The following is a 25,376-nucleotide window of genomic DNA, read 5'->3' on the forward strand; positions in this document are numbered from 1 at the left end:
ACCCATAAGACCTCTGGGACCAGAAGCAGGATTTGGGGCAGACGGAGGTGATGCTTCAGGCTGGCTACTGCAGCGGTAGGGTCCTTCTGGTTCCTGTACCTTGGCAGTGATCCCCCAGAGCAAAGCATAGAAAATAAATAGTGAAGTGTAAGCAGTAAATACTTCCCCTGGTAAACATGTGGAAAGGCTGAATGTGTTTTGCCAAACTTCAGTGGAAAAAAACAGCGAGCTCTTACTTGGCTCAGCTGGAAAGGTGATGGAGTAAAACACACTGGGAGATTTCTTATTTCCATGGACTAGCCAAACCTCCAGTAGTGCTGCTGAAGTCACTTAGAGATAAAGTTGTGTCGATGTTACAAAATCTGCTCATTTCGGTGGCGGTGGGGAACACTAGGTGGCAGCAAGAAATCTCTGGAAATTCATCTCCCTGTGTGTCAAAAGCGGACCCAGACAGTGGAAGCAATGAGAAATCTGCTTGGACATCCTGATGGCATTTTTTCAAGGTAGACGTTTTAGCCAGTTGTGGAGGGGCTTTCCATATAAATTTGGTCACACATCGGCCCTAGGGCAGTGTTTGCTACTTACATTTTCGTTTAACCGTGCAATGACAATAATCATTCAATAACTACACGTTCTGCACATCTCCATGATGCATTTGTTCCTAGGTCTACTAAGGAACTTGGTTTGGTCCATTGTAGTCCAGAATAGAAACCGTACTGGTTATAGTCTCGTTAAATTATGTTCTATATTATAACCAACTAGCCAAGTTTACTCAATCTCAGCAGAGTTTGGCTCATAAAGAGTAGTAGGATTAGGGGGAAAATATCGTTGCCAAGCAGCTCGCTTACCTGGGCAGCCAAAGCTCCGGGTGTAAATGTGTTTTTTCCTGTCTCCTGCTCTGACATGATTAGATCTGGGGTTTGGTAGCTCTGTAGGAATTTAAAAGTGCTTTGCTGCTCTTTCTTTCTTGTCTTCCCCTTCACACAGGATCCAATTACACTGGACAAGTGCTGTGTATTACGGGGGAACAACGCTGACTTGCCTGCAGAGACTTTTAAATACCTTTTCTGTTGTCTGAGAGTTGAACCGTGTGGGCCAGAAAAAAAAAGGGCATTTCAGATACAGATCTTTGGAGGGAGAAAAGGGAACAGAAGAGAAGTATTTAGGATGAGTATTTTTGCTTTTAAATTGCCAAGCTCAGATCCAGCAGGCTTTAGTTAGCTATTAGGATCCCATGGTTAAAAGAATTGCAAGAGATTGTATTTTACTGAATTTTACAGTTTTGTAGTCTGAACAAAACAGTAATTGCTATTTCTGTCCTAGTTTGCATTTAATAATTCCCACCAAGCACAGTGCAAGGGGAGATGCTTACTGCTAAGACTTACGCTTCCGTAAGAAGTTACGCTTTCCAGGAGCATTGGGATATACAGGCATGGAAAACTGGTTTAAACACACCAGCTTTTATGAACTACCCTGGGAAAACGCTCTGGGAAAGGAAATCGGGTCTGACTCCCATCCCACACCCCAGGCTGGGGGAAGCAGCCCCATTTCTCTTTTATCAGCAGTGATACCTTCTCCTTCTTCCTGACTTTCCGTGCTGTCTGGGGGGGGTTGGAGGAAGAGGAGGGGAGGGAGCAGCACTTTGTTGGGCAGATTAATTTATTAAGCGTGTCAGGACCAATCTGCCGCTGGGGACGGAGCGCACTTGGCGACGGCACAGCCCAGCAAATCGAATCAAATCGAGATTATCCTAGAAATGTTTCGGCAGTTTCTTGTAAATGAGATATTGCGGTGCCATGCCGGGCATCGCGCCGCTGAGTTAACTCTGCTGCGGAGCATCTTCCGAGATCATCCGCCTCGGTTTGTTCCCGTCGAGAAGGTGTTTGATTTGCACTTCTCGTTTACGAGCAAATAATTAAAATGTCAACTCAGGAAGCTCCTCACGTCTCTCCCCTCACCCACCTTGAAGATTTGACCTAATGGTTAGATTTCTGCACAGGGGCACTCCTTGCTCTATATCCACGTTTGCAGGTGAAAGTCACTCGGTGCAGGTTAGTATGACTTAACTCAGGGCATTCCTATTGCTGCCCTTCCCTTTTAATAGCTGTCCATGAAAAGGAAAACTTAATATACTTCCTTGGAAGAAAGAATACTGCAATTTACAATGCATATGAAATGATTTTGTGTTTTTATTTTGCTAATACAAATTCCTAAATACTCAACTCAAAGAGTGAGGTTTCAGAAGATGAAGGAGCCCATAATACTCAGAAACATAAATCACATTTTAAAAAAACACCTTATATTTGTGTGTCCAGGAGCACACAATTAGAATCATAGAATCATAGAATCGTTAGGGCTGGAAGGGACCTTCAAAGGCCATCTAGTCCAACCCCCCTGCAAGGAACAGGGATATCTCCAACTAGATCAGGTTGCTCAGGGCCTCATCCAACCGGGCCTTGAACGTCTCCAGGGATGGAGCATCCACCACCTCTCTGGGCAACCTGTTCCAGTGTTCTACAACTCTGCAGTGACCACGACACGGTGGAGTTCAAGATCCATGGGGCAGCAAGGAAACCACTCAGCAAGCTCTGTACCCTAGACTTTAAGAAGGCAGACTTCGGCCTCTTCAAGGACCTGATGGGCAAAGTGCTGTGGGAGGCGGCCCTGGAGGGACGAGGGGCCCAGGAATTTTAGTGAAGTACTTTGAAACTTCCTTGCCATGGGATTTGAAACTTTTAAGGCCATGGGATCAGGCATTTTTCAGCACAGCGCTGCCTGCGGGGTGATTTCTCCTTCTCTACCTTGACTCTTCCTACCCTGCCAGCGTGGCCAGTGCACCGCACACGTCATCCCAGTCTTCCTCGGTGTTGTAATCCCAAGTACACAGGGCTGTGATTGCAGTCACCGTCTCAACCCTGAGCAGTACTTTGCTGGGCTCATGGGTGGTGCTTGGGACTGAGGCAGCACTCATCAACATCTTCTTCCACTCACTGCCTTCTCCTGATGATTCGTGAAGTGGGAAGGTAATTCACAACTCTGCGCCGCAGCTTGCAAAGCACAAGGAGCTTCTCGAGCTGGCCTCTGTGCGCTCTCAAACAGAAATGTTGACTTTGTCTTCAAGCATCTGCCATATATAAAGCCTCCTTTGCAGTGGTAAAAGTAAAGGAGGTAAAAGTAAAAAGTAATACAGTTGAAATTGTTTCTTCTAAATTATCAGGCTGTCAAAATCTTCATTCCAATTAAAAGCGGGGAGATGACTGCGACCACAGCGGAGTGACCGAAGAGCCTCTGCCCTCCTAAGCAAGTGCCCCACTGCCAGAGCTGTCAGATGAAGGCAGTTACTTCCCTAGCGTAAAATTTTATCACACTGGAATTTACTTAAATATTTCAGAAAGCTCAATCAAACCACAGCCAGAAATCTTTCACTGAGAAAAAAGTGCCGGCATCGTTAATCGGGTTAATGCTCCATCAACCTTGCATTTGTTAATGGGCATGTTTAGGGCACGAGGGGAACCTCATCGAGGGAAATGTCATCTTCATCTGAGCTACAAAGACGTTTTATGCTGAGGTGTGACTTCATGAATTCCAGAGTGTCGCTCTCTTCAGGGTGATTTAATTGGCGTTGTTGGTCGAGAGCAAGCTGTATTGTCCGTGACGGCAGTCAGTACTCCTGTACTGGTGGTCATAGCAATAAACATATATGGTGGTGAGCAAGACTAAAATGATGGGGCACTGGCTTTTACACCATCCCACCCTACTGAAGGGCTCCTTTTCCCCTGAAAATCCCACCCCAGCTCCTTTCTGACTCCTAGAATAAAATCTGTGGTTGTGTCATGTGCCTTGGTTGCAGAAGGACTTTTTTTTTCTTCATGTATATCATCCCTGGGAAGACTCACATGATGTTGTGCCCCACCAGTTCCCAGCACTAGTCACGTATAGATGGAAAATACTGATTCTGTGCCATAGGAGCAGCGTCAGTGGTGCCTCGGTGTTGGCACCACGTGGGAGACCCACAGCTCCCGTGAAACGTAGCAGTAGGTTATCAAAGCTGAAGTATTTGGGGAGGTGGTGGTTGAGTGCTTACTTACTTCTTGCTGTTTCTTCTGCCTTTGTCGAGAAAAGTGGATTTTTATTTGCCTCACACCTCCTCCACATAAAAACCCCAAAAAATAACAGTCTAGGCTGCAAATATTAGCTGTAAGGACACATGGCTTACACAACGTTAAGCTTGATAACGATTGTCTTGTGGCTGCAGAGAGGGCTTCAGAAAACTCTACAGCCCTTTGGGCTGGCTCCAAGCCCGTCCAGCATCCTCCTGTCATCTCACCTCCCTGCAGTTTCTCCACCGATACAAGTGCTTACACCACGTTCAAAGCCATGAGTAGCAGAGTCAGTTCAGACCTGCTTTAAGATGCATTTTTGCACTTTTCAAAAGTGGTCATGCCAGAACGGAAAGAGACGTCAGGATTGCCACCAGCCCTTGCTTCATCTCCTGTCCCCTGTACCTGCGTGGTGGCTGAGGATGAAGAGCTGTAGTGCCCGAGGCATCCTTCCCACGTCTCTCCTGTAGCACATCAGTAATCCAGGCACAAACCAGTTCCCAAGCTCAGATTTCAGCGGTACCAGTTAGAGACATTGGAGCTTCATGGCTTTATATTCACTGCCCTTAATTCTCTCATTTTGATTTGGACGTAGACCTGTTCAAGTCACACACAGCCCTGCCTGCGGCAAACGTCAGTCCTGGAGCTGTGACGTGTCACGAGTTTCCAGTCTGCTCCTGTCTCGGTGTTACAAGACTGGGAAAGAGTGTTGTGTTTCTTGGAGGGAAGGATTTCTGTCATCTGGTCCAAACATCCCCAACTTTGCCTTGTGTTTTATAGCTGCCTCTGAAGTCAGCCCAAGTGGGAAGCTCTGGGGTGCTGCTGCTACAGGGTTCCCCTGTAACCACCACGGGATGCTGCATGGAGCAGAAATGGCATCAGGGATCGCTGGACTACAGCTATACCTCAGTAAATCTTAACGGAATCTGCTTGTAACTTCCTTGGGGAAGGAGAAAAAAAATCCACTAGCACAGAGGCATTGGCAGATGATGTGGCTTTGAAAAGGGGAGAAAAAGAGACCTGATCCTGCTGGTGTTCATCAGCAGGGCTGGCCACAGGCTTTCCGAGTCAGCTATCTTGTCTGGCAGAAAACGTTGATTTGATAAAATAGGGAAACTTTGAGGGATGGATTTTATACAAAAAACTATAGGCTTTGCTGTGGTTTGATACAGCTTTTTGGCTTAGCAGGTCCACTCTCGTGTGCTATCGCGCTGAAACGATTGCCATCAGCCCTAGGAAAATGCAGTGCTATTAAGAGGACAGTTAAAACTCCCACAGTTAATGTTTTTGAGGAATTTCACCTTGTGGAACGTTTTGCTTTGTCATTCCATCTTGGGATAAAAGATATTTTTGAAGTGTCCTAAGTCCTGGGAAATAGAAATTCCGTGGTTTTGAGATAACTCCATCCCTCTCCCTGTGAAGTGCTTGTATAACTCGTCAGCAATAAGGACACTTTCTCACTCAAGCTAAAAATTTTAAGTCACATTTCACACTCATTTGTTGTGTGTCTGAGAGATCTGTGTATACATATTGCATATAAAATTGCACGTACCTGATGTGTTTTAAGTAGACCCAGAATAACCATTTTTGACAATATTCTCTAATAGCATTTCAAATGACGTATAACAACCATGTTTGTGTATTTAAAAAAAAAAAGGAAAGTTATGAGAATGTAGATATTTCAGTGGAATTTTAAAACTAAGTGTTTTGTTAAAGTTACTATATTTTAAGATGTCAAAAGAATTACCGGTGAATGTGATTATAATGAAATATTGCTCTTGTTGCTATGGCAACTAACTTTTAAAACTGCTGTGAAGGGTGACAAATTACACGGCGCCGTTTGGTTAGCCTCTTTTTCTAGTTTTCCGTCATTTTACTTTTGAAAAATTTTAAACAGCTGGCACTAGTGGTGGTGTTAAGCATATTACACTTCTCCCAAACCTTTAGCTGTACCTTTATTTTGATCCATCGAGTAATATGTGTTTTTCAGGCTAATTTCATTTCTACATCATCACCACCACCATCATCTACGTCTTGCAATAATTAACACGTGGCCATGCAGACGTTTTCCCAGCTTCTCTCCTATCCTGTGCTGTGACCAGTATCAGATTAATTAATGTGATAATATTGGATGTCTGCATCTGAAGGCTACGTATTACCAAGCTCAACTCTCTCCTGTGCAGCGACGTCGTTGTGCAGCAAAAATGTTTGGTGATGCCGATGTGTGCTCAGACGTAGACGGGCATATTTCATGGGTTTCCATGTAGCTGGTTTGCAGCAGCAGGAACCCGATGACAGCTCGTCTGACCTGTTCAGCTCTTTCCATCCCTTATGGACAAGACCCATCAAAACGTGCTGCGGAGCTCAGCCCAGGGTGGCTGCGGCATTTTGTCAGGTAGCGCTTGCAGAAGCAAGTGGGATATATTTTTGTACTGGTGGATGCATGGGAAGGAGTCGCTGGGACCCATCCGTCCTCCAAAGGAGAAATTGTGAGAATGAATTATTTTTCTACTCCATTGAATTTAGTAGAGAGACAAGGGCGCAGTCCTGGAGTAACACAGTCATTGAGTAGCCCAGCAGTGCACTCCTCCAAGCTCAGTGTCTCTGGTCCAATACTAAGGAAACCAGAATGGGGGAAACTTCATACAGAACAGGTAAATCAGCCTTTCTGAAGGAGGTGTTTCTGAACTAACATTACCCACAGTGACCCCTCTCCCCTTGGAAAGCGCGGTGTTACCTGCGGCAAGGTGTTGGTTCAAGTACCCATTGCCTCTTCTATCATAAGACAAAAAAGAAACTGTATGTTCTGTTGCTGTTAGCATCCTTTGGGAGGTGAATAACGTGTCGAAGGATAGTGAGTGGACAGAGTCAAACCTGCTTTTTCATATCTGGTGATGCTGAGTCAGCCCTGGTAACGAGCACATCCCAGACATGGCACATCCTGTGGCTCCCAGCTGGCGGAACCACAGAGGTGGACTTGTCTGAGTTTTCCTTTGGGGGCTTTCATTTATATTTAATATCTCCTGTGCATGGGAAAGGTCCTGTCTAAGCACCATCCCCACCAGGAGTTGCTGGATCTGCTAGGAAGGGATTAGAGAAATTGATGAGTCAGGACCATGGCTCGCGTGCTTAAACCCTTCACAGCAAGGGACAGGTGACATGATCTCATGTTCCTGGTTTTGCCAGGTGACTGTATGGTGTACAGTGCATTTATGATCCAGGGAGGAGAGACCTGCTCCTCCACACCCAGCTGAGGCATCCAACACTGGTGAAATTTGCAGAACTCCTTCCTTCAGGAGGGATCTGAGGGATACCAGAAATGATTAATATTTTTTGAATTATTTTTGTGGGGAGAATAAGAATATATAGCATTGGGAAGGAATTCTTAACAGAGTGATATAAACTCTGAGGCTTCCAGGTGTAAACCAAGCTCTAAATTACAGGCTTCAGGAAAAAATGTTCTGACACACTTTCCTGTCTGTTGTGTATTCCTTGCGACTAACTCTGAGTAATAGCCGTTTTGTAGACAGGCTGTAGATCAAAACTGGAGCAGATCCCGTAGGACACTACTGGAGGGTGCGGAGTGATAAATGACGTCTCTTCCCATCCAGCACCGTTTCTCGCCATGTATCTGATGAGCTTCTGTGGCAAAAGGCATGTTTCCAGGGCAGTGCTGTAATGCACGAGCACCCTAAACTTCCCACTTAGTTTAATGTTTTGTATTACCAGGGGGAAATTGGTTGATTTGGTTGGTGTGGATCGCTGGTGCCAGCCTGTCCGTCTGTCTGGCTGCTGCTGTTTCTCGAGGTCAGGAGACAGCTGCCCAGATGCACCACTTGTTTTTCACTTCCACAATTCGTGGCATCTCTGATTGGGACTCAGGATGAAGTTGGGTGGTCCCACAGCCAGAATGTGGGTTTTGGTGTGATCCAGGTCTCAGAGTTCAAAGCAGCAGATACATCCAACTACCTCCCTCGCGGTACAACCACATAGACACAGCTTAGATGTGGTTATGAAGAGGACCCTGCACCGGTTGTGCAAGCAGGTGGCACCCAAAGGGAGAGAGCCCTGGGGTGGCTGCTGGTGAGGAGCAGGTCTTCTGGCCACATGGAGAGGTCACTCAACGCTAAGGCCACTGTGCCAAGACCTAGGGGACGCGTCAGCAACTTCCTAACCCTGCGATTTTTGGGCAGTGCAATGTATGAGTGTGTTCCCCAAGGCACTTGCACCTACATTAGGTGGGAGGAAATGCAGAGAGGAATGTGACGTCAGTACAAACCCAATCCTTAATTCTATCTCCGAACTCCTGTTGTCCAAAAAATAGACAAGACTTGTGCACTTCTTTTAAACATGGTCTTTTGTCTGATGTCCAAGGCTGATGCACAAGCTCGTCTCTTGCAGATGGCAATGCAGCGTTGGTTTGGCAGTTCTGCCATGAGCGTGGGAAGTGCAGCCTGCCATGATGCCATCATCAGGTCAGGGAAAAAGAGAATAGAGGTACAGAAATGTTTTTTGGTCCTTTCTCAGGAAGCTTCCCCACTTGGGTGTGATTAAACATGCACTGGAGCGTAGCAGGGTCGCGAGGATGGCACTGACCTCATCATTTGGAAAAGCGATTCAAGAGGTTAGAACTTGTCCTCAAGTGAATATTCAATGGAGAAAAACTTTAAGTAAAACAGTGGGCCAGCTGTCCTGGATCTCGACTGTGCTCCCCAGTCTCTGGACTTTGAGCTGCCATTGCTTTTTCTCCCTGGCAGCATATTTACTTACCTGTGTAGAGTCCACCATTGGAGACCATGGGCAGGTCTTTATCTCTCATCTCCTGTCTTCCTCTTTGAGCCTGGTCCTTGTGTTAGCCCTCAAGACAGCAGCTCAGACTTAAAATTTAACCTCACAAACAAGGGAAAGGAGCCCACCTCGTGTTGGCCCTGGGCTGCTGGAAAAAGCAGGGTTTTGCTGCACACTTTCTTCCGTCTGCAGTTTTGAAGATCTCCAGCTATTTTGAGCTCCTCTAAGGACTGTGCTTGGTCTGAGATCTCACAGCCTGTTCTGGTGAGAGTAGGTCACGTGCAGACCCCTGACACCTCTTACACCCTTGGCTGCAGCTATAAAACTCCGTTACTTCCAGAGAAAGCCAGAGTTTTCCTCCTGATGTGATGACAAGGATCAGTTTTTCTCCCCGAGGAAGTGCTGTTCACATTTGCTTACTCTGAGGAGTAAAACGTGGTGTCATGAACATAGCTTCAAATCCTTTGAATGTCTTGCAGCACAAGAAGACAAATTACTGACACTTCCATCACTTACACTTAGATTACTTCGTCCAACTGTTCTTTATGCACCTTTTCTTAAGAAAAAATTGATTTTCAGGTATGCATAGGCTGTACTTTTAGTTTACATATAATGCAAAGGAGGGGATAAGCGAGCTAGAAGCAAAACCAGAGTTTAGATTGACTGTTTATAAGGGTGACATTTCCTTAAGAGACCTTTTTTTTTTTTTAACCCTGCACATCACAGAGATTTTATATCCTCATTGCCTTCTGAACACACAGCTCCGGGAGGACAAAGGATGATATATTCTTATAGTATCCTTAAAGTATGGTAGTTTTAAAGACAATAAACGCAAGGTCGTATTAGGGCAAAACAGTTAATTACCCACTTCATTATTGTCAAGGTTAATACAGAATTTGAGCGCAGAAGCTGTTTTTCATCTCCTCTTGGAAACAAGGCAAGACAGCGTTTCTTACAGACAGATCCATTATAGCTTATCACCGGAGGACAGACCACTACGGAAACACCATGAAGGATGTCTACTGTCACCGTGCTCCGGAGCAAACGCCAAACCTGTCCAGAGAGCAATGGAAATGAAATGAGAGCTACAGATTCAGAATACCACACTTTAATTCACAGAGATTGCACCCCATTGATTTTAACGTATGACGGTAACGGTAGCATAAAATTCACCGGCCCTCCTTCATCTGTTGTAACATTGATTCCTCCTAAATTGCACAATGCGCTGAAAAACGTACTTTAATAAACATGGAGTATCGACTCGACCAAATCCCATCTTTCCGCGGGGATCCCAGCGAAAGCTGCGCGTGCGGTGGGGCTTGATCTCTGTTTTTCATGCGTGCCAGGGTGTTGTACAGGTTTCCATTACATGATCTCAGTAGAAACAAAGGCTTCATAAATCCCAGCCCATCAATCTTGGTGGATAATGCTTTGCTTTCGCTATCTACTAGCAGCAACTTCAAAGATTCTTTAAGTTTCTTTAAAGATTCTTTAAAGATTCTTTAAAATTTGGAGACCAGTAAGTGGTTAAAAAAAAAAAAAATTAAAAAATTCTATATGAATTCAGTTGAGGAAAAGTAAAATTACCTCTTTATGTGGAAACACAAGTTGTGTTTTTTTTTTTAAGTTTATAAAGCCTCTAAAATGCAAAAACCAGTCTAGTTCCTATGAAACTTAGTTATCAGGATAACTGCGTTTATTTCAGTGTCGATGTAGCCAGCTTTTCTGTTACATTGTCGTTCAAGTTTTTTGTTTGGCTTTCTAAGTTAGAGCTAGAATTTTCCATCTTTTGTGATTCCTGCTGTTGCATTTCAGTCCCAGGAGGTTTCTTCCCTCTGCTCACCGACGCAGCACACAGCCTGGCGATGCAGTAACCGGAGTCTACGTTCCCAAGCCGAGACTCCCACGTCAGCAATTTCCACTGAAGTCACACCTTTGAACCTGGGTACCTTAGGCTTTGGGGGTTGGGAATTTGGGCCGTGGTTATGGCAGTTTTGAATTTTTGGCTTCTTTCTGCAAATACTGCATTTCACAAGGAAGCTGGGGGTGCTGGCGAGCCCCTGGCACACACCTTCTCTTGTAGTAAATGACCTCGACAGGTTAATGTGGCCCAACGTATGTTTCATTTTTTACAAACATCTTCTTTGATTTTATTTTTTAATTTTTGGTACTCTGTGGGCATCTTTACAGAGTAATTACTCATTAATCTTACAGAATAATACCCGCTTTGGGATTTTAATTTGGTTTTTAAGCCTAATAAGTCATGCAGAATTGCTTCTGCCCACCAGGGAGACACCCACTGTATTTCAGATTTGTGTATAAACATCCTATTCAAATAGCAAAATACTCGATAACGTAGCGTATATCAGAGAGTCTCAGTGAAACACTTCCTAAATTATCTGCTCTGTGGACAGTACTGTTCTTTTGATAGGAATAACGCTGGATATTTCCTTGAAAAAAGTCAAGCTCGGATAGGCTGATTTAGCCAGAGAGGCATCTCACCACGATGTGTGTCCATTCACGTAAGGGAAGTGCTGAATTTAAAAACAAACCAAAGCAAATGGAAATATTATTGTTGGTGGGTTTATTATTAATAATTAATAATAATAAACTTCATAATAATTGTTATTAATAGTAATAAATCACTGACTATTCTTTAGAAAATGTGCCTCTGGGATAGTAAGTTTTATCCTCCCTTTGTGCTGGCCCTTTTAATTTACTCATAGAGAGGAGCCCAAAGCAAATCGAAATTGCAGCCATCATGCTTGCAAGTCAGTGTTTTCCTGACAAAAGGGTTTTAGATCTTAATCCCCTTAACTTCATCAGTTGGGATGAGATGGCACCAGGGTCCCAGAGCTAACCGAGACTGCTTCATAGGACTGGGGCTTCGATGACAAATGCCTTTTTTTTTGAAAATCGGGAGTTTTCTACAAGACCGTTTCACTATTAATACTTTTTGTAAATCTTCATAATCAAAAAGTGGTTCCCAAGCATGCACCTGGCTGCAGAAAATCCCCAAACTGCAGGGTTTTGTCATTGACGAATTCACCAACACATAAACCCTCGACTGCATTCTTCTAAAGCTTCCTGCTGAAGGGATTGAAAAATCCTGCTTCCAGAGAGCATCTGCTTGGAGGAGCAGAGGGAAAACTCCTCTTTCCTGTAACCAAAGAGGCGGCTCTTCTCCCAGGGGCTCCCTCCAGCTCCGAGGTCCTTTTGTGCAGGCACAACGCAGGTTGCTCCAGGAAACCTCTCCTTTGTGCAGACCAGTCCCGCGGAGAGTATTACATTGGCATTTCACTCCTTGGCATGCGTTTGCACCGGGGACGCGGGGTGGCAGTTGGGTATTTCAATCTTGTTTTCAATTATAAGCATTTCATTGTCGAATGTTGCTGGTTTATTATGTGATAATTAAATATGAATGATGGCGCAGCCCTCCTGCCAAAGAGGCTGTCGCCGAACGAGGGCGATTCCCCTCATCTTGCTGAATGGCTCCGGAGGCGAAAGGAATGATCTATTTGCTGTCCCTTATTTTTGCTGTCCTATTGTTTCGATATCGCTAGCTTCAAAATAGCAAACTAGGCAAGTAATTACGGACATAAATCAGAGCAGGGATCAGTGTGAGGTCAGGACTGCTTTGTTTGTAGCCCAGCTTTACTCAACCGCCTTCTGCTGAGTAACAGAGAAGTCCATTGCTGTTCATTTTGTGAAAAAGTGATTTCGTTAGTGATGAAATGTGTATTTTGACAAAGTTTGAGCCCCTGCGTGCTTTCGAGCAGGGATTGAGCAGCCTCACCGTGCCAGGAGCCGAGCTGCCTCTATCGGCCTTGCAGTGAATGCAGGGCCAGCGGCCAGGCTGGACACAACAGTCGGCATCCGATATGCCATGGTTGGTGTCCAGTATGCCATGGTTGGTGTCCAATATACCGTGATTAGTGTCCGATACTGTTGCTCACCAGCCTGGGCTGCGGCACCAGGGACGCTGTTGCATCTTCCGCATCCAGGAGGAAATGGCCTGCCTCTTGTGGGCAGGATAGGTACCTTGAGTTGAGTAGTTAATTAGTAGTTCATTAGCTCAACTCAGTCCAGCTGGATAAGAATGATTGGTGCCATAATTCCCCCTTTTTGTTTTACCATTTTTTCTGTTTTCACAAAGGCTTTAAGGGTGAGCAGAGACCCGGCCCATTCATCCAACTCCAGCACGCTTCCCTCCCGCGAATACCACGTCGGGGCTTGCGGCTTTACCTTCTTCTCCGAAGGACTCTCGCTCGAGCTCCCAGCTCCGGTGCTGGCTCCAGCTCTTTTGGCTCGGGCTCCTTAGGCTCGGGCTCTCGGCTCGGCGAGGGAGTCGGGGCTTCCCAGGGCTTTCCAGGGTCTCATCGATGTATCACGTCGGGGTCACCAGTTGTTGCTCACCAGCCTGGGCTGCGGCACCAGGGACGCTGTTGCATCTTCCGCAGCCAGGAGGAAATGGCCTGCCTCTTGTGGGCAGGATAGGTACCTTGAGTTGAGTAGTTAATTAGTAGTTCATTAGCTCAGCTCAGTCCAGCTGGATAAGAATGATTGGTGCCATACGATATGCCATGGTTGGTGTCCAGTATGCCATGGTTGGTGTCTGATGTGCCATGGTTGGTGTCCAATGTGCTATGATTGGTGTCTGATATGCCATGTTTGGTGTCCAGCATGCCATGGTTGGTGTCCAATATACCATGGTTAGTGTCCGATATGCTATGGTTGGTGTCCAGTATGCCATGGTTGGTGTCCAATGTGCTATGGTTGGTGTCTGATATGCCATGTTTGGTGTCCAGCATGCCATGGTTGGTGTCCAGTATACCATGGTTAGTGTCCGATATGCCATGGTTGGTGTCCAATATGCCATGGTTAGTGTCCGATATGCCATGGTTGGTGTCCAGTATGCCATGGTTGGTGTCCAGTATGCCATAGTTGGTGTCTGATGTGCCATGGTTGGTGTCCAATATGCCATGGCTGGTGTCCGATGTGCCATGGTTGGTGTCTGATGTGCCATGGCTGGTGTACGATATGCCACAGTTGATATCCAATATGCCACAGTTGATGTCCAACAAGCCACATTCGGCATGCAGCGGGGGCAGGCTGCACCTCACAGAGGGACATCTCCTTGGGGTGACTGCAGTGACTGTTTAAAAACTCAGCAAGTTGAATAAGATGCAGCCATAGATCTTCAGCCGAAGCGAATCGGCAAAGCAAATGTTTTTTCAGTAGAGCCGCGGTGATTTATGGCCCCAGCCCTTAATCTGTACATCTTATTCTTGCGAGGTGTTTATGAACGTGAAGCGGCGCTCAATGGGAGTCAACTGCCGAAAAATGGATGCAGCCACATGGTACAGTCTTCAGATGGTACTAGCTAAAAATAGTCAGTCGTTCTTAAAGGAGAGCTGTAACCAAGCTCTGCTCACCTCCTGTCCTACCAGGAGCACCAGTGTTTCCAACAGAAAGGAGTAGGGATGGGCAGGGAGTTGTGGGCAGTCTGTGGGAGCAAGTTCATATCTGTGGTGGTCCTACGCGCTCGTCATCCATGGCTGGAGGACCTATAGAGGATTTTGCAATATTAGGGCACAAACAGGGCCACCGTCACTGCCACCACGTGGCATCCGTGATGTGGATGTCCCAAAGCCATGGCTGAGTACAATGGTTTGTTGGATGCCATGTATTGTAAGAAGGAGACGTAGTTAATATTATTTTTCCCTCTTCCCCAAGTGTCTCTAATACTAAGTTAACCAAAAGACAATCCCCAGTGGTAATTCTGCTACCCAGGAACGTACTGTTTTGTAAAGAAAAAAAAACAAAACCAGAAAACAAACCCAGTGCTTGGTAAACTATATGCTACTTTTCATTCCAACAGTTTGTTAAAATAACATCTAGAAGTGACCGCTGAATGATTTTTGTTTAGCTTATCCATACCCTGTAAATCAGATTCAGCCTACCAGTTTGGCTTGATGTAGACAACTGAATAATAACAAATGAAAAATAAGTCGTGGTTTTAAATGTCTCTGCTGTGGGCTGTTGAACACCCACCTCTTAAACTGGGATTTTTATGAGTGTCTTGAGGTTGCATGCCAAAGCTCAGCTTATGACGTACACTGAATTTAACCCCTCTTTGTTTATTCATTTCTGCACATCCTATTGAAGTATTTATTGAGAATTTTTTTCCTTGCAATGGATTATTCTGAGGTATGTGACTGAATAACATAACACGTCGCTAAGGGTATTTCTGGGTGAATCATAGACTTTCTTTCTTTTTGGTAGTTTTCTTGGTCAGATATTAAATGAAAATCAGTATTTAATCAAAGCAATTTTTTATTCCCAGACTATTGTTAGAGGAAATAAGCCTCGAAAGGATACTTCAATCAACGGCCTGCTGGAAGAGTTCGACAATATCTCGGTGACGCGATCCAATTCGCTGCGGAAGGAAAGTCCTCCCACCCACCACCAAGGAAACGCAAACCATGTGCCGAGGCACCAGGAGGAAAATGGTTATATCACATATTCCCAGTACTCCAGTGAGTCAGACACTACAACGGACTATGTTGTGGAAAAATATCGAGACAAGACTCTCTATGGGGAAGAGTTAGACCGGTACTACAAAGGGAGCTACGCCGCCAAGCAGAATGGGCACATGATGAAGGTGACTTCCCGGGACATCTATTATTCGGAAGTGACGCCCCTGCAGTCAGACCTCTCCAGGTTCCTCCCAGATTACCATCCACACCTGGACACAAAGCCCAAACCGCTGGAATATGGTGGCCTAAAGCTGGAGTATCAGCGGATCCCCAGCGGATCCTCCCTGGACTATAGAGATCCCTTTCCTTACACCCCATCCCGAGCGTCGGTGCAGAGCGAGTGCCCCAAGGAGAGGCTGGACTACAGCGATGGCGACTGGGGACATGGCCTGGGCAAGGACGACTATGACAAGAGGCCGAAGTCATCCTACGTGGACCCAGCAAGCCCTCAGCCAGCCATGAGGCAGAGATCCAGGTCGGGCTCTGGTCTGCAGGAGCCAGCCATGCCCTACGGAGCAAGTGCTTTTAAAGCACACCAGCAAGGACACTCCTACAGCTCCTACACCTACCCCCGCTTGTCCGAAACTGCGGCAGGCATCCCCAAGGTAACGTGACATCCCTGGTGTCAGTGCTGCCAGGGCAGGGATCAGCCTCTCCAGAAGGGGAGTGCAAAAAATTCAGCACGTGCAAGAAACGAAGGGCAGGGACCCACGCTTGGGCACGCGATGCCGAACGCGGCCGGTAATGTGCCCGGGAGCTGTGGAGCTGCCGCTTGGCGGGTGTGAAAACCCACCCACTTCAATCGGGTGTCTGAAAATGGATGTCAGGGACCAGTGGGTTTCAGATATTTATTCAAAGGCAGGTTTGGAGATGCCCAGCTTCCAGGGGGGGTTTACTTGGGATTCCCTATAACTCCAAGTTCTTGGGCAGTTTTTGTATCATTAGGAGTTCATACGCCCGTGCAGATCTCGGCCTGGGCTGAGAAGCTGGTCTGGCTTGTATGTGTTTTAATACTTTATTTAAAACCTCTGCGTTTTAATAATTTATATTGTATAGATGCCATATTTATACTACAAGGTTTATTAACCCTTTGCCACTAATGAGAGGTTTACCCCTCTCCACTCTGTTTTCAAGCAGTGAAATTCAGTCAAAGCAGCTCATCTCAACCCAAGACATTTTAGATGTAGTTAAAAAGAATTAAGGTGCAAAAAAGCATTTCAACCACGATATTTACAAGCAGCTCCTCTGCACAACTTCGTGGCCTGCTCTGCCATTTCTAAGTCACGTGAGGAATATTACCTATACAAGCTGTCCTACCCTACTTGCAATAGTTTGCTGTAACTATTTGTTCAGTTGAGAGAATAACACTTTTCTTACATGTCTAGTCACATAACTATGATGATGACCCGCTTAAACATCTAATATTCTGCAAGAGACATTTTTTTCTTCAGCATAGATTGCTTTGAACATTACTGAGTTCCGCTAGCAACGGGCACCGAGATGATAGCTCATTTTTCCAGGGCTGAAGCAGTCTTGGGTTGCTGTGACTTACCAAACATGCTGAGGTAGGTGGCTTGTCAGGTGGTGAGACCCACTCTGCTGTTTAATGAACATCTGAACGGTGCATTTTCATACTGGCTCTGTGCACTGAGAACGTTGTCCTGTCCAGCTGCAGACTCAGAAGAAGTCCCAGGTCTCTGCAAATCCATGATAGCCCTGTGCCGGAGGCATGCCTGTGTCTTGTTTGCTCAGGTTCTAGCTGCTTTGCTGATCCTGGGATGCAGAGTTACAACCAGTGCCCCATGGTAAAGGGAGAGCCATGTGTTTTTTATTCCACATGGTGTTAAAGCGCAGAGCTGGGCTTTGGAGGTTGAGGATAAATGGTGGGGGAAGTAGAAAAGTCACAAGGTCTCTTTGCTTGCCTTTCCTGAGCTCAGGGTGTGGTGGGAGGGATGCGTGTGGGTCGTTAAACTGCAGGCAAGAGTGTGGTGTTAAATACGGGTTCTGGAAGTTTTGAGGAAAGCCTGGGATGGGCTATCTGCCATTTCCTTCATTGAAAGTCATCATTTTGTCAGGGTTTAGAAAAGAGAAGGACGAATCCAGTAATTCATAGACTCTCTTGCACCTGCTCCTGCCAGTTTTACAGCATTCAATAGGGCAGAAGACAGAGGTGGATTTTACGGGGCTCAAAGCACTCCAGACACATTGACAAATATCCCATTAAAATGCAGTAACAACTTTTACAAAAAAAAAAAAAAAGATGCCGCCGTGCAAGATTCATTGTGAGCTGTTTCTCTCCTCAGAGCATCAAAAACACTCCTACAGCCTCGGTGTATTGAAACTTGATGATTCACTGTTAAATGCAGCAGTTTCAATTCCCAAACCCGTCCGCAGCTCCTGGAAGTGAATAGCAGTTTCTTGTCTTGCATGATTGCTGAAGACTCTTCTTTTCAAGGAGGCATTAGTAAGATAATGGATCATCAAATGGGCTTACTAAATGAGAATCAGGTCTCGAATCAGATATTTTACAAATGAGATTGGCTTTAAAGTATAGTCAAAAAGGAAGAAAAAAGTAAGCGGTGAAAAAGTCTGCAGACGCAAACGTATGGCTTCAAAATGCGTTTAACAAAGACGTTCATTTTGGCTTCTGAACGTGCAGAGCAGACTTACTTCAGTATTATTTGCAGGTGATAGATGTCACATAAATCCGATGTCTGCCCTGTTTCGCCATCAGTGATTTCAGAGGTATTACTTCAGAAGGCTTCTGCTGCGCTGGGCTTGGCCACCGCCGTGCAGCGGGACCATGGAGGTGTAGGAAGCAGGAGGCTCAGACTTGGTTCCCTCCAGTCCACCCCCGTGTTACCCACCTGCTCTCCTGTTCTTGCAGACCAACTCCAGTAACACTTGCATGGTGCGTTATCCTCACGACCCAGAGATTACATCCCTCTTCCTTCAATGGGCTCTCCTCAATGTTGTCACACGATATCAAACTCGTCCCACCAGGTCTGCTGATTTTTGGACACTCTGCACTGCATGTTTTCTTTCTACCCTCCTCTTCATCGCAGGCAGCCCTCTTAACTTTTGCACCAGGTTCTGTTTCAAAGCTCCTTTCCCTGTCATTTTTTGGGTAGCAGCTCTCGGTGACCTTCTCCTATCCCTGCTTCAAGGGGCCCTGATTCCTGCTCTCCCCTACCTCGTGCTGCTGTAACATGGCAGCGGTCTCTCACCCGGCTGTGGGTTTTGCAGATGCTCTGCACCAGGAAGACATTTCCAGCCTGGTGAAGGCAGAGCCAAACCTTTACGATCAGAAATCCTCTCCTTTTTTCCCTCTTTTCTCATTCACACACCCATAGCTTTTTGCTGAAAGGCAAGCCCACCTGGCCAGGGGCTTGCCACTCTTCTAGGAGGGTACAGGCTCCGTCTAAACACAGTGTTTCATCCACCTTTTAACAACAGAAAGACCAGGCTGCCGACGCGGCCACGCGCGGGACGCGGGTAATGCTGTGAGTCGGTGCAGAGACCCAGGCAGCAGCAGCAGGTATCGCCATGCACCGCGGCGCCGTGATGGATGTCGTGTCAGAGCTTCGGCTGCTCCCTTGACCCGATCCCGAATGAGAGCAGGGCTGGTTTCTCTTTCCTTTGTAGCCCTTAAAGAATTTCCTTTCAGTAGGTAATTGCATTCAGTAGCAGAAATAGAATTATTGGTGGAATAAAGCGTGTTCGATTTTGCCAGGATGTGAAGCACTGCGTCAGGACACAGCCTCGGAGGAGAGGTTCAGCTGATTTACTTCTTTTAGCTCCTGTTTTTTTGTAAGATTTCATGGGATTCAGGATGTGAATGGGTTTATGTTGTACTGCAACGCTGACTTCAAAAAGCTTTCGAAAATCCTTAGCAAGCGCACTCAGCGCCTGAATTTTCATTTTAAAATTTCACTGTGAAATTTGCTTTTGCCAATGTGTTAAGCTTAGGACGTGCTCAGAAATATCAGGCATGGGTGAAGCCTCAAATAATTCATTAGTGTGGATTTATCCAGCTTAAATTTCCAGACAAGGCTTTCCCCATCGCAATAGTTTCAAAAAAACCCAACCCTATTTACAGCCAAAGCAATAATTTATGTGTCCCTACGTACACAGATATATAGGACAGGGCTAGACTGAGTTGCCCTCCCTCCACCAAACCATCTGAGCACTTTCCCGCGTTAATTAGTTTGGCAGATGTAATGTCCTTCACGAAATTCAGGATGTCTCTGACCCTCTTCTATTTTACGGCTCTCCCTGCCTGACGCAGTAGGTGAAATTACGGCTGTCATCATGGGGATGTTTTGCTTGGACAAAACCAGCATCCCGGGAGGTGGCCGTGCAACTCCGTTACGCGCCCGCCGGATGCTCCGTACGGCTGGTAGCCGTCCGCCTGCGAGGCTCAGATGGAAGCGGACTCCAGCTCCACGTTTCCGAGGGCAACCTCTGAGCAGCCCCTCTGGAGAGGCTTTTTCCTCTTCCCTGCTAAACCTCACATGAGGTGGGAAAATGCTGGTGGAATATCACAGAGGCTTTTCTCCAGATGGAAACTCCTCCTCGCTGTGCGGCAGTCTACAGTGATAAATTGATGCTGCGGCAGATTTTTTTTTCCCTTTTTTTTTTTTTTTTTTTTTTTTGCAGTCTTAGCATAAAACGGTCAAATGATGTTCCACCGCAGAATTCAATTTCACAGTTCAGTTGGGTCCTTGATTACACTGCCAAATTCAGATTAATGTGCATTTAACTAACATGGATCAGGGACTCCTGGCCGGCAGCCAGCAGTAATAGTAGCAACCGTGAGCTGTGTAGAGTTTGCTGCTCTGTCCACCCCTGTGCGCTGCCACCGAAATTGATTGATTAAATGAATTCATTGCCATAATTATTTGTAATTGTGCTACATCATGAGCCTGTGTCGAACCATCCCCCTGCCCCGAGATGCTCCACACATCATCAGGAGTCACATATGTTGTATCATAAATGTGGAAATACTCTTTTCCAGCAGAAAAAAAAAGTATTTGGGGGCTTGGCGAGGGGTTTTTGTCTTACATCTTTTTTTTTTTTATTTTAGTATGGATAGAAGCAAGCTATTATATTTGTGAATGTGGAGTGCTTGTTTGCTTTCAGTGTAAGAAGCTTAGGAAAGCTTGGAAAACGAAAGAAAGGAACCTGCAAATGAACAAGGCCTCCCATCGGGATAATTTCCTTTGCGATTATCTCTGATTTCAGATGAAAATTAGCGGTTTCGTGACACTGCAGTTAAGTAGCGTGTCACTCTGGAAAATGATTTACGAAATGGTAAATTGAATTAGGCCACTCGTCGTACTCATGTGTGCAGTCACTCAAACAGCAGCCGGTAGCAGGGCAAGGCAGGAGATGACAGGGATTTCAGGATACCACCGCCTCTGCAAGAAGAGGTTGGATCATCCCTGAATTGCTGGAGAAAAGCATAAGAAAAGACTAAGGGCTGAGAGTCAAAACTCAGGAACTGGTATTTGAAGGGAAAGACGCAAATTGGAATTTGCCAAAGGACTACTGATTATGAAGGGGATGAATTCTTTGAGGAAATAGCCCAGAGACCCTGCAGGGCACTGCAAATATGGAGCAAATCCACTTTTTGGAGCATATGCTTGCATTAAAACAAAGATTATTTTATCTACAAACAGGTACCTGGACAGAAAAATGGACCTCGTAAGATGCACAAAAGATCTCGTGGTCTTCCCTGGCCTCATTCTAATGCTGATGAGAGTGCAGCAGCCCAGTGGTCTAAAAAAATCTCTTTTCAGATACAGGGCAGCAGTGTCCCGTTGAGAAGAAGGTACATGTGGGAGCACGTCGTCCCGGCACCCTGCCGAGGAGCTCGAGGGCTGCCGAAAACGAACGTAGTGGTGAGGGCTGGACGGGCAGCGAGAAAGCTGGTTGTTCGTCCGCGATCACGCCTCTGCTTTTGTCTCGCAGGTGGATTACGATCGGGCGCAGCTGGTCGTTAGCCCACCGCTCTCTGGATCGGACACCTACCCCAGGGGACCAGTAAAGCTACCTCAAAGTCAGAGCAAAGTCAGCTATTCGAGCAGCAGCTACCAGTACCCTTTGGTCTACCACAAAGCATCCCACTATCACCAGCCATCTCTCCAGCCCAGCTCTCCCTATATTTCCACCGCCTCCTACCCCAGCTCCCCAAGTATCACGTCAAGTGCTTATCCTCCACCCAGCTGGGGATCCTCCTCAGACCAGCAGCCGTCCAGGGTGTCCCATGAACAGTTCAGAGCTGCCCTGCAGCTAGTGGTCAGCCCCGGCGACCCCCGGGAGTACTTGGACAGCTTCATCAAGATTGGGGAGGGCTCCACGGGGATCGTCTGCATCGCCACCGAGAAGCACACAGGAAAGCAAGTCGCCGTGAAGAAGATGGATCTCAGGAAGCAGCAGAGGAGGGAGCTGCTCTTTAATGAGGTACGTTGGTTTGGGTGGTGCGACGGGTTTTGCAGGCGATAGGTTCAACCGGAGACGTGGGCCAAATGGCAACTTCGAGAGCCAAATTAACATCTTTCTAAAAGAGGTGGTAAGTCCCATGCGCATCTATGCTGTATAAATATTGTATAGCCAGACCAGTTTCAAATGAGCTACATCTCCTCCTGGCTTTAAACCTGTAATCCGGTGGGAAGTCACAGGCAATGGCTAAGAAATCTGTCAGCTGGTCCATGCAGCATATCAGATGCAGACATCTCCTGGCTGACTTTTTCTCACTGTTTACTGGTCTAGTTTATTATTCCAAGATGGAGGATCTGAACTAACCAGACTATTCAAGAAGCACCTGCACTGTGTTCTGGCATTTACATGCTTTTTGTTTCTTCCCTCTTTCATCTCCTAACCATTAGCAGTCCCTTTGCTTTCTTGATGGTTACTAAGCAAAGAGCTGACATCCCTTTCTCATGGAACCATCTGTGTTAATTCCCATGTCTCCCTTTCCTGAGTGGCTGCAGCCAGTTCAGAACCCACAGCTGCTTATGGAAGCTTGTTTTTCCCATGTACATTATTTTAAATTTAAGAACACTGGTTTTCATTTGCCTTTTTTTTTTCACCCACTTGTTTGGTGCTGAGAGTTCCTTCTGCAACTCAAAGAGTTTCTCTTTTTTTACTTCTTACTCCCTTAAAGAAGATAGTGTTGCTCGTTCTCCGCTCCCTTTGCACGATCACTTGTGAATATGCTGATCAATGCAAAAAAAACACTGCAGGTCCCCCAGGAAATCTGTTGTGAGAACTAACCTTTCGAGTCTATCATTTGTTTCCTGTATTCGAACTGTAAGAGGATCTTCCCTCAGCACATAACAGACTGGTTTCTTTAAAACTTTTAAAAATTTAACTTTTCAATTAAAATACTCGTTTTTAACAAACTTCACTCAGTTCTCCTTTGCACAATCCATGACTGTACTGGGTATTTTGGCTTTGTTTTGCCTGTGCTGGAAGACTGCACTGAACTGCCTTGTGGTAGCCCTAACGGAGCATCTCTTGAATGGTAACAACTTGAAGTAAGTCCTACGTGCTGTGCAGGACCAAGCTGTTTCCCTGGCGTGCTCCAGTCGCTTGTGTCATCTGAAAATTTCTTTCAGAATTCCTCCATCTACAATGAAGCCTTCCCTGGCTGTTGTTTTCCCTCCCGATCGCCTTTCTGACATCCCTCAGTACCATGTGGTCATGGTCGCTGCCTTGGCCGGGCTGCTGTTACTGCGGTCCCAATTCTGTGCAGTCTCTGTTAGGTGTGGGATTTGACTCATGTCATGAATAGCCCCTCTATTAGCAGCATTCTGTTAAAATTCTGTGCAGAGTACCGTTCGATACATGATGAAGGCGGCTTTGACGGGTTGAGCAATTGATCAGGTCAAAAAAAAAGATAAAAATCTCTGTTGTACTGAAAGCAACTGGCAATAAAAAAGCAATGAAATAAACAATCCTGTTCCTGCAGTCTGAAAAAAAACCCCTATTATCTACCACTTACAATTTAGCAACTAAAGTTTCTTCCTTCTTCTTAATGACTGTTATTTTTATGTAAATATATTGATTTTGTTTATGCGTTGGCATAAGGATTAGGGAGGATGTGATTCATAGCAGAACCTTTGCTAAGCACAAAGGGAAAAGTACAGTGAAAAAGAAGGTCAAAACAAGTGTCAGATACGGCTCGTAGCAATCCACATATCGTCTTTTTTTCTCCCTCACAGGTTGTAATCATGAGAGATTACCATCATGAAAACGTGGTTGACATGTACAACAGTTACCTTGTTGGCGATGAGCTGTGGGTTGTGATGGAGTTTCTGGAGGGCGGCGCTCTGACAGATATAGTGACTCACACGAGGTGGGTTGGGTGTGCTGCGCCGGGGACCGGCACCGTAAAGCCCACAGCGTAAGCCGGGTGGGAGGGAGATGCCGTGACTTTCCCTCATGGATGCCTCCAGACCGTGCCCTCCGGACCTCACCTCCTGCTGAGGGCAGCTGGGTACCTCCTGGCTCTATATATGTATTTTTATATCATATATATATGAGATATATATATAAAAATATATATTTTAAAATATATCTATAAATATATATTTTTATGTATATATAAAAATACATACATAGAGCCAGGAGGTATATATATAGTTATTGCTGCCTATTTGTATGTATCTACAAAATACATATATACAAACATAAAAATACATATAGTATACATAAATGAAAAATATATTTTCATAAGTGTGTATGTATATATATGTATTTATATAGCTATATATGCATGTGTGCGTATATACATACATACACATACTGTAGCACGCTCACTTTACCAGCATAAATAAGCCACTGCAGATGAATTCCTGTCAGTACCAGCATTTTTTAAATAGAAGGGAAAGAAATATCTGAAAGGGCTTGCTGGTAGATGGGGATTTACTAGTGCTGTAGGAGGTAATATAACAGCAACACGACTTTTCTCTCCGTTATTTCCTAAAATGGAAAAAAAAAAATCTTCTTTTCCCAGTTTGGTGAGCTCTATTGTTGGTTTTGCTGTCATAACTACGTCAGTTCTAAGGGTGATTTCTCTCCATGCTCGTAACCCACGTAACCACTCTGTCAGAAACGTTAACTGCAAACTAAGCGTAAAACATAATGGGAAAAGTATTTTTATATCAGAATATTTGTGTTTACAGTAAAGCTTATTCCCATATTTCAGTCACTATCGTACCTTTAAAGGAGGAGATTCACCAGCACAAAAGGTGTAGTGTATGGAACTGCTCTTCCTCTTCTGAGCGAAGACATTAGATTTTACAGCCCTCTCTACATCTGCTCTTCACTCATCTTTTCCTGATAAGCAGGATAAAACGAGATAGAGAAGAGGAATTCTTTATTTAATTTCTTCCACTTGAATGAAAAAATAAAGATTTCTGCACCAAACCAGTGGGAGAGTATTTAAGTGAGGAAGAAGAAAAGCAAGGAAGAGCAAATCAGAAAATTTGTCTTCTTTCATAGTTTAATAATGCTCTGAGATCCTACCAGAAGGAGAGTTGTAACCCAGGTATTTTAGTTTGTAGCGTTGCCTTAGCTGATGTGCTGAAATAAATCACAATATTGCAAGTCATTTGTTAACTACTGCTCCCCAAAACACTAAAAGCTCTATCTTAGATATTTCTGACAGAAGTTTAATGGCAAACAGATGTTCCCAGGACACCACTTCTAAAGAGCTGTCATCTCTTTTTTTACTCAAAATAGTCTTTCTTTAAGCTTCTGGATTTTTTTTTTTTTTTACATTGCATGACCTTCCCTCAAAGATTTTGCTAAAACACTGCAAATGGCACGAAGTTAAAGCAGAAATCTCCACGGGTATTTTTTTGCTCACGTAGTAGAGATGCTGGAGACATCAGCAATGGGGCAGCAGGATCAAGGTACACCACCCATCCCGACAATCACC

The 25,376-nt window shown here is 45.4% G+C and overlaps 1 protein-coding gene across 1 annotated transcript in view; it reads left to right on the forward strand.

The window, feature by feature from the left end:
* The window catches only part of PAK5 (p21 (RAC1) activated kinase 5), a 41,501-nt gene that overhangs the window by 9,369 nt on the left and 6,756 nt on the right, over nt 1-25,376 (forward strand). Inside the window, exons 2-4 of the mRNA XM_086631121.1 lie at nt 15,235-16,032; nt 21,401-21,892; nt 23,656-23,789. Coding sequence (XP_086487247.1) covers nt 15,235-16,032; nt 21,401-21,892; nt 23,656-23,789 — 1,424 coding nt within the window. The remainder of the gene's footprint in view (nt 1-15,234; nt 16,033-21,400; nt 21,893-23,655; nt 23,790-25,376) is intronic.

Source organism: Tauraco erythrolophus, chromosome 2 (genome assembly GCF_009769465.1).
Source record: "Tauraco erythrolophus isolate bTauEry1 chromosome 2, bTauEry1.pri, whole genome shotgun sequence".
Lineage (NCBI taxonomy): Eukaryota > Metazoa > Chordata > Aves > Musophagiformes > Musophagidae > Tauraco > Tauraco erythrolophus.